Source organism: Elephantulus edwardii, unplaced genomic scaffold (genome assembly GCF_000299155.1).
Source record: "Elephantulus edwardii isolate Elephantulus edwardi_28Jun2011 unplaced genomic scaffold, EleEdw1.0 scaffold00463, whole genome shotgun sequence".
In the NCBI taxonomy this organism is placed as follows: Eukaryota; Metazoa; Chordata; class Mammalia; order Macroscelidea; family Macroscelididae; genus Elephantulus; species Elephantulus edwardii.
The window spans coordinates 121,493-131,263 of record NW_006400213.1 but is presented as its reverse complement, the minus strand read 5'-3'; the positions used below and the strand labels follow the sequence as shown (position 1 = coordinate 131,263).

At 48.7% G+C, this 9,771-nt stretch overlaps 1 protein-coding gene across 1 annotated transcript in view; it reads left to right on the top strand.

Moving 5' to 3' along the window:
• The first annotated feature begins 225 nt into the window (after window positions 1–225).
• Window positions 226–9,771, top strand: part of ANKRD11 (ankyrin repeat domain 11) — a 34,279-nt gene continuing 24,733 nt past the window's right edge. Inside the window, exon 1 of the mRNA XM_006902848.1 lies at window positions 226–369. Within this exon, the coding sequence (XP_006902910.1) occupies window positions 283–369 (87 nt within the window). The 5' untranslated portion in view covers window positions 226–282. The remainder of the gene's footprint in view (window positions 370–9,771) is intronic.

Below are 9,771 nucleotides of genomic sequence, written 5' to 3'. Positions count from 1 at the left end.
GTGAGTGGCAAGTCTGGCTGGGCAAGCAACGTCCCTGCTCGTTTCTGCACACACTCCGATGCCATAACTACTGATGGTGGGTCCCTGGTTCCCATCTCCCTCCAGCTGGCTAACTGGCCAACAGGCACCTGGTTACTGTGAGTCCAGGCGGTTGCACAAGGTGACTGGTGGCTGAGAGAGAAATGGGGCTGCATGCTGAGCGTTCCCTCTGCCCTCTCTTTGCAGACTGTCGACGATGAGGCGACAGCAGTGTAGATGAAGACCTGCTGAGTGGGCAGAACAATGCCCAAGGGTGGGTGTTCTAAGACACCACAGCAAGACGACATTCCTCTCAGCAACGACATGGTGGAGAAACAGACAGGAAAAAAGGTAAGGTGCATGCATGGGCTGGCCCTGCAGTCGTTCTGAGGCCTGCCTGTGGCCACTGCAGACCTCTGTGCTCAGGGCTGGGTGCAGGGTTTTGCAGACAATGGGTGATGATCATTCGCTGAGGAGGACCAGAGCTCTGAGTGATGCTGCAGTTGCGTCCAAATTTCTTTGGGATGGCTGTTCTTCAGGACTGCTGGGTTCCCGGCATGGCTTTTAGCATTTGGATGACACTGACACACAGAAACATTGGTGTGTATTTTCTTTCAGTTTGCCCTGATGATAGAAAAAGCTGTGAAGCTAGATCCCAGCACCACCCTGGGTCTGGGGCACACACTGCAGTGGGGAGAGAGGGGCTTCCTGTGAACACTACTGACTGGTGGTGGACAGACAGGAGGTCAAGTCCAGGTGCTGTAACTTGGTTGCACCACCGGGGACAGCCATACCACGTCCTGGCATTGACCTTTGACTGCTGCTCCTCCCTGTCCAGTCCCTGAGTGTACCTCTGGGGCAGTCCCGAAGCCCACGCCCTGCTGCTCCCCGGACCTCATCTTCATCTGTGAAACTAGTCATGCAGACGATAGGGTTGTTGGGTAGCCCCAGGCATTAAAAGAAGGGCTGCATGGTGTCAGTGTGACTTCTGTCTCATGACCTACTTCAGGGGAGAACTTGACCTCAGCTTCTCTTTGGTCACCTGGTATGGCCAGTGGCTCCTGGTGTCATTGTGTATCAGTGAACTGCTTTTCTGTGGCCCTTCTTTCCATGATCCAAGGCATGTGGCTCAGTCTTGCCATTCTCTGCGCTTCAATAAAATCATCCCCAGAGCACAGGGAACTGCCAAATCCTTCCAAGAGACGCCAGTGCTGAGCCTGCTGAGGAACTGTGGGCAGGAGACTGCTGGCAGAATGGGGCTGTGGCACAGTGGGGCTCCTGGGACCTTGGCAGAGAAGCTACAGAGCATCCTGACAGTCAACTGTGATGGGGCTGAAAGAGCAGCAGGCCTGTGGGCAGAGTCCTGGTCAGGACCTGTATCCTGGCTCGGTACCTCCACATTGATTCCGATTATGAGGTCATGACCATGTGCTGTGAATCCTGTGTGGCCACCGCACCAGATAACCAAACCTAGCAGAGAGCTAGAGTGTCCCGAGGAGGGACAGCTGGTGTCAGGGGGGTGTGTCCGCCTGCGGGAGTGGACTGTCCTGTCCTCATGCACTGGTCACCCAAGGCAGTACTGGAGGCCTACTGGGGGAATGGCTACTGCGGGAGATGGAAATCAGGTGTGTGGCCTTTGAGGTGAGCCATGCAGAATGCTGCTGACGTGGGAATTGGTCCATTTTGCCCCCTACCCGACTTGAATCAAGCTGGCTCAGAAGTGTAAAGCCAGAGCCCCGCTGCCAGCAAGGAAGCACTGGAGAGTCTTGTGGGCAGAAGTGACGAGGGCAGCCAGTCACTTCCCTGATGCACACCATGGTGGTCGTTACATGTGAGCACCTCGGCCTTGGTGCTGGGGTTACCAGGCTTGGGGCATGTCTGACCCCTGTAGAGTCCCTCCTCCTGGGGAGGGTGGAGGCGAGGCACTGCCGCCCACTGCTTCTGTGCTGGTTTGACACTGACCTCCACGCCAGAGGACTTGGCCTGGGGCCCAATACCGGTCCCCCACTAGAGCCTGAGTGTCGCTGGTACTGGCAGACAGCCTGCTCATGATCAGGAAGACAGACGTCCCCAACAGTGTAGAGTGCTGCCCTCGGGCCCAGCTGGGCAGGCACATATCTCGCCTGTGTCCTTGAGCCACTATTATGGTCTGGAAATGACTTCCTGGAGGGCTGGGCTGATCCCACCAGGGAGGGGAAGATGGGTCTCCTAATGATTAGATAGATACTCATCTGCTGAGACCTGAGCTGAAGTTAGCACGTCTGACAACAGTGACTCCTAGAGGTCATGAGCCCCAGCGCCCCTAATGCTTCAGGTGCTGACCAAAGCTTGAGTCCTATTCCCCAGCAGCCTAAAGCTTCAGGGTTCCAGTTCCCAGGGTACCAGGCAGGCCCTAGCCTGCAGAGGGAGGCTGAGGGCCTCCATCCTGTCTTGGGCTGTGTGGGCGGCATGCTGGCTGGATAGTATGTAGCCAGTGTGTGCAGAGGGCTGATACCTGTCCTTAGGTTGATGCCTGAGTGCCTGGCCTATCCAGGGCTCCTCTGTCTACTGTCCCCACATGGCACTTGTAGAGCAGAGGCAGCAGCCACATGCAGTCTCCAGACAGCCTACTCTGTCCTCAGGACTGCTCTGTCCCTGGCCTGCTGCATTAGAACTTGCAAGGTGGGCCAGCGGTCAAGGTCAGGGAGGGACTCAACAAGCTCCTTGGGAACTTCTGCTGATAGTAGACACCACACCAGACCCAGTGAGAGGATGACCCGGGTGAGACCAGGCCCTGCTCTCCCCACGAGGTGAGGGTATCCTTTGTGGGTCCAGTCCACCCCTTCCACAGGCACCATGCACATGCTGTCCATCTTTCCCCAATTAATCATCAGAAGAAATTCTCTGAAGGAAGACGGGATACACCCAGATCGGGGAATCCCACTGCAGTGGGCATGATTAGTTGCTGGGCCAGAGCATTTCCTCTCTTAGGGTTCAAGTTGGTTAGGGGTAGGGCTCAGTGTATGGACACCTGACACTTGCCACTCTTGAACAGGCCTGGCCAATGAACAGAGCTGCCTTGAATGTACTTGTCTGTCTTGTTGCACAGAGCAGAAGGCAGAGGAGTTGCTGTAAAGCCTGAAAAGCCAGGTGTGGGTTCTTTTCTGCTCTGCCCTTTCTGGGCCTCGGGTCTGGGCACCTTTTATGCCTTAGAGCATGTAATCAGAGAACATTTGTGTGGCTTCAATGGTGGTAGGGACTTCAGGTTCAGAACTCTGAGAAAACCACTTCACTTATCTGGCCCTTTGATAATGGGACAGCTAAAGCCTGGCACCTGTTCGCATGAACAAGGACAGTGTCATGGCCATCAGGTTGCTCCAGTCATGCTCAACTTCCATGGGCATGTACCCCTTCTGACTACAGAATGTCCAGAAGGGTCCTCTATTCCTGTCCGCCTGTGTGTGGGGAACTTAGGGCAGCCCTGGCATTTCAGTGTTTTTCTTTCTGCAAATGTCTGCACTTGCTCAGTTTTCCAAATTTACTTTTTTAACGTAATTTTACTTTTCTGTCTAAAGGAAGATTTCCACTAGATATAGACTAAAACTATAGACTGTACCCGCCAGCCAACTTCAGAAACTGTCAACAACTGTCTGTCTTGTCTGACTACTTCTCTCTTCCATGTATTCAAGGCAAACCCCAGATGGTTTTCTCCCCTGTAAATAGCTCAGTATGTGTGTCTGCCAGATGAGGGCTCCTAGAAAACACAGCCACTGTGCCCTGGTCCTCCCTCCACGCCCACCCCCAGGTCCTTGGGGTACACTCTCCTGTGCCCCAGCTCACCACGTCTCCAGAGCTGGTGCCGTGTGGTGGGTCTGAATGGAGGATACCGAAGGCCTTCTCATTCTGTTCCCGTGCAGAAGACTTAGCCTGTCCTCAACCACAGCCACTTTTTCCCTGAGCTGGCTGGACAGGGCACAGAGACTTTACAAGATACTGGCAGTGTTTTTAAGAACTTTTTGGTCCTTCATCAGTGATGTTTTTACCTCTGTCTGTTCTTTGCATGCTCAAGGCCTGCTAAGCATCGTTGTGCACACGTCATCGTGACATAAACCTCTGCACTTACAGTGACAGCTGTGGCACTCCAGTGGCTTAAGGACACACGACCCTGTGGCCAAACCCTTCAAGAGCTTGCACCACCTTGGACCCCCAGGAATCTTGTTTTCTTAGGGTCATTTTGAAACTAAATAAGGATTCTATACTAGGTATTTATCAAATACCTCACACTCCCCTACCTTTCCCTTCACAGGTGACCACAGCCTTGAATTTTGTCTTTTGTTTTTCCCATTTAAAAAACCTTTTTACATTTGTCCAGAAAAAAAAATAATAACATCTCTACAGCGTAACGAGGCTTAGCGTCAAATGAACAGCCCAGAGATCATCTTGGAGTCGGGGGGTGGGGGGAGGAAACGTGGGTGAGGGGGCTGCCGTTAAGTCATTAGGGTAATGAATACTCTCGAGCAAAATGTCTGAATGATTGTATGAAAAACCAGTGTGATTGGTAAATGTTTACTCAAAAAAAGCCACCTCACGTTTCTTTTTAAGAAGGCAGTCCTCAGTAGCGGGTCCGTCCATTGCCAAGAGAAGAAGAGCAGCTACGTTTTTACCAGCTCCTTGGGACCAGAAACAGATCATTTAGTTCATTTAGGCTTCTTCTGTTGATTTGAGGACTTGTTTGGGGGCAGCCAAAGAGCTCAGCCTTAGTAGATAGTTTAGAATTATGATTAATCAGAGTTCTGAGTACAGCATGTATTGAATCCATTCGCATAAGTGCTCAGAACTGGGCTCAGAGGGACCACTGCCCTCGTAGGCTCGCAGCACTGACCACCACCTAAGAAGTGAGCAGAGAATGGCTTGCACTTGTCCCTTGAGGAGTCCACACTTTGGGCAGCAGGTGCCAGGACCTTCAGGAGTGGAGGCTCCCTTGCAGGGCCCTCTGCCTGTCACGTGTCGTCATCTCTGGCTGAACTTGGGTCTTGTGTTGTTTTCTTATTTATGACATTGGCTGCAGGGTTGTTTTTAGCTTGTGGCTCTGACCACTGGAGTTTCTTCAAACTTCCATGTAAGGTTTGTGTGGACATATGCCTTCTATTATCCTGGCTGACCTAAAATGGATAGGTTCAAGAAATTGTTTAACTCTTCCTAAATTTACCTTTTTAAAAAAAAAAAAAAATTAAATAAATAAAAATAATAAAGGTCTGTATACAGTAATTTATATTGTGTTTCATTTGTGTACATTGTTTTGTGGTCTTTTTTGCCCCCTCCATCTACACCAAAACTGTGCCCCACCACCACCACCACCAGCAGCTTCTCTGCCCCTTCCCCTTCCTCCTTTGTATATCCATACACATCTTACTGCTTATCCTTCTGTTTTTACATTCATGGTCGTATGCAGTATTTGTCCTTAAGTGTCTGAGTTAGATCACTCAGCATAACACTCTCTAGCCTCTCTTATGTTATTTAGTATCTTTCAGAATCTTTGCTCCTGAGTGCTGCATAGTATTCCACCTGTATTTACTCTTGTTGTATACCTTTACATTCACGATTACTGTCTGTGTCTGTGTGCTGTGTGAGAGACAGATTTCCCCACACGAGTACTCTTGCCTTGACTGGTTTGTTAGGATTTTATTGGTGTGCCATTTACTTACTGTGCGGCACTGTGCTGACTGACTTGTCTAGACGCACTGGAAACATTGCCACTGGATTTCAAACATAGAAGGGTTATCTGTGTTAGACAAGATGCCGTGGCACTTCCAAACTAAGCCACACTAGGAAGCTGGCTTAGCTATCCACCTCTGAAATAAAGAGCCTTTGAATCCTCATAAATAACAGTGGAACTTCATCCAATACGGTGCTGAAAGACTTGTACCCTCTCAGTATACCTATTCATTCTGTATGTTGAACAAATAATATGAAAAATTGGGCTATTTGAAGAACAACACAGCATCAGGATTGAAGGGAAGAGTCCTTTGTTGACCTGTGGTGTTCAAATGACACAACCTTGCTTGCAGAAGATGGCGCTTTGAAGCATTGCTGAAGTTTAAAGACTTCAATATGGATTACACTTCAACATCAAGCTAAAACCCCCAAAATTGGACTGGTAAACAACCCCATGATAAATGGGGAAAATATTGAAGTTGTGAGAATTTAATTTGTGTCCACAGTCAACACCTGTGGAAGCACATGGAGGTTTGAATCCACCAAGGACTCTGTCGGCAAAGCTAAGCAGTCTCCTTATATTATGATTTATAGCCTTGGAAACTGATGAAGGGCCACAGCCTGTTTGACAGGAGCGAGCTTGAGTTTTGCGTACACTCCTAGTCTTGTCCTGTCACAATGATAATAACTCTTTCACTGCCCCTTTCGGATTCATTCCTCCTTGGCCATTGTTTGTTGCTGTGAAGTCAGAACCGACTCCTGTCTGACCCTCCAGCAGGTTTTGAGAGGCTATACATTTCACGGGAGGAGACTGTCTATCTTTCTGCCAAGGAACAGCTGGTGGATTCACTCTGTCCAGGTTGGTAGCACAGCTCCTTACCTGCCACCCCATTAGAGCCTCTATTTACCACTGTGGTTGCTGTCAATAAATGATAACACCTATTTAAAAGATCAGGTTGGCTAACAGTAGTTGTCTGCTTATGGGCAACCATATACCTGGGATTGGTTCTTTGGTTTGTCATGGGACAGCCCACTTAAGCAGCCTAATATCAGGGTTAGAGCTTTTGTTCCAGCTCCTGGTTGAATGCCTGGGAAAAGCTTGCCGACGTCCATCCAATACCTTTTCAACCTATATGCAGAACAGATTATCCGGGAGGCTGGGCTCTATGAGGAGAAATGGGGGGTCAAGATTGGTGGACGATTTATCAACAATCTGTGTTATGTGGATGACACAACCCTGCTTGCTGAAACTGAGGAGGACCTGAAGCGCCTGCTGCAGAGTGTCAAGGACTGCAGCCTACAATATGGATTGAGGCTCAATGTCAAGAAGACAAAGATTCTCACCACTGGACCAATTGGCAGCATCAGGATGGATGGTGAAGAGATTGAGATTGTACACAGCTTTAGTTTGCTTGGCTCCATAGTCAACAGTCTTGGCACCAGCAGCCAGGAAATTAAAAGGCGCATTGCCATGGGAAAGTCTGCTGTTAGGGACCTCTCCGGAGTGCTGAAGAGCAGTGGTGTCTCTCTGGGGACTAAGGTGCATCTGATACAGGCCATGGTCTTCGCAATCACCTGTTATGCATCAGAGAGTTGGACAATGACCAAGGAGGATAGAAGGAGAATTGATGCCTTTGAGCTGTGGTGCTGGAGAAGAGTATTGAGAATACCATGGACTGCTAGGAAAACAAACAGATTTGTCCTGGAGAGGGTTAAACCGGGTGGCTCCTTGGAGGCAAGGATTCTGAGGCTCCGTCTGACTTACTTTGGACATGTTGTGAGGAGAGACCAGTCCTTGGAGAGGGACATCATGCTTGGGAGGGTGGAGGGACGGCGCAGGAGAGGAAGGCCCTTTATGAGGTGGATTGATTCAGTGACTGGGGTAATCGGGATGGGAGTGTCGGAGACAGTGCGATTGGCACAGGACAGAGCGGAGTTTAGGGCTGTTGTACATAGGGTCGCTATGAGTCGCAGGCGACTCGACGGCACATAACAACAACACAACAACAACAACGTCCATCTAAACCACAGTAATTGTGCCCTGTTCACCTGGAGCAACAGAGGAAGCACGAGAGGCAAGAATAAAAGGAGGATGTGGTGTGTGGCTAATTTTCTCATTAAACTGCTGTGAAGCCACAGCTGGGTGGTCTTCAGCTACCACTACGGAATGCTGTGATCAAAGAGTCTACAGAATCCTGATGATCATGAAAAAAATGCAGAAAAGGATTGCAGTTTCTCAAGGAATCAAGAATTTCTGGCACTATGGATGCTTGGTGAACCATCATAATTCTTGCCCTAAGATAATCTATATAACCCAACCCAGCAGTACCCCCTGAGGTCTTCTGAAAAGCAAAACACTTGAAGTGATAAAAGTCTGCCTTAACACTGTAATCTTTTGGGGAGCTCTGGTGGCCTAGTGGCAAGAAGCTGCACTGCAGTCCCAGAGGCACATGGTTCAAATCCACCAGATGCTCTGCCGGGAAAGGAGGGACAATCTCCTTCTGTACCAGTCAGATCTGATTTGACGGTACACAGACACAAAAAGTAATAATAAAAAAAAAAGAAACACTGTAATCTTTCAGGAGTTACCTGTATGGGACCAGAGTTATGAGTAAGTCCAGAGAGTAGGTGGGTACTGTAGTGGAGGAGGTCTGCAGGCCAGTGATGTGTTGGACACTGCAGGCACACACACCAAAAGGCAAGTCCCATGACTGCAGCCTGAGACAAAGGAAGGAGCTACATGTGTTGCTGAGGCATGCTCAGGATTGCACACTGCAGGGGCACACCCCAAATCTTGTCAGTGTCTGTGTGCCAACAAGGCTGCTGGGAACACTGTGGGTGAGGCCACCATGCGTGGCAGTGTTTGTTTCATCAGGCCTTTACTCCATATTCTTTTTCCCTTCGGCCAGCTTACTTATTGATGATTGCTGTCCTCTTTAATAGGTTAGTATACTATTACTCATATACCCTGTCTTTTCTAGAATTAATTACTGTTGACCCTACCTTCTGCCACTCCGTCTTATCAAGCCATCATTGCACCACACCTGCTCTTTAACACTACCTAAAACTGTCTGCTGATCTCTACTGTCCTAGTGATCTGTGCCCCCTCTTCCTTCTTTTACCTCCCTCTTCCCCTTTTTGAATATTTGTGCAGTTCCTGTTCATCAGTCGAAGTGGCAAAGTTGTCCTCACATCAGTTCTTCCCAGGTTGATCCTCCCTTGCCTTCTTTTTTTTATTTTTTTTATTATTTATGTGTGTGTATACCGTCAAATCAGATTTGACTGGTACAGGAGGAGATTTTCCCTCCTTCTCCAGCAAAGCATCTGGTGGATTTGAACCACTCATTTCTGTGATTGCAGTGCAACTTCTTGCCACTAGGCCACCAGAGCTCGCTCTCCCTTGCCTTCTTATATTAATGTCTTCACAGTCACTTGCTGTCCATCAGAGAGCTAGATAATGACTAAGGATGACAGAAGAATCTGTGCCTCCAAGTTGTAGTGCTGGAGAAGAGTCTTGAACATACATACCATGGTCCACCAAGAAAATGAATAGGTCTGTCTTGGAGCAGGTGAAACCAAGTTTCTCCTTGGATGCTAGGATTTTGAAGCTCCGTCCCACATACTTTGGGCACGTGGCCAGGAGGGACTGGTCCTTGGAGAAGGAGATCATGCTCAGAAGGGTGGAGGGACAGTGCAGGAGAGGAGGATCCCAGATGAGATGTATTGATACCATAACTGGGGCCATGGGGTAAAGTGTGTTGGAGTCAGTGAGACTGGCTCAGGACAGGGCAGACTTCAGAGCTGTTGTACATAAGATCACTATGAGGAGCAGGCGACTCAGCATTACTTTACACAAACATTGTTTGGGGTTTTTTGTTGTATGGGGTTTTGTTGTTTTAAAACATATTCTAAGTACAAGTCCTTTATCAGATAACTGGGTTTTTTCCTCCAAAGTCAATAACTTGTCTTTTCACTTTTACAACACCTTTATTTTTAATCTTGAATTTTATCAAGAATGTAAAAACAAACAAAAATTTTATTTATATGAATTTTTAATAT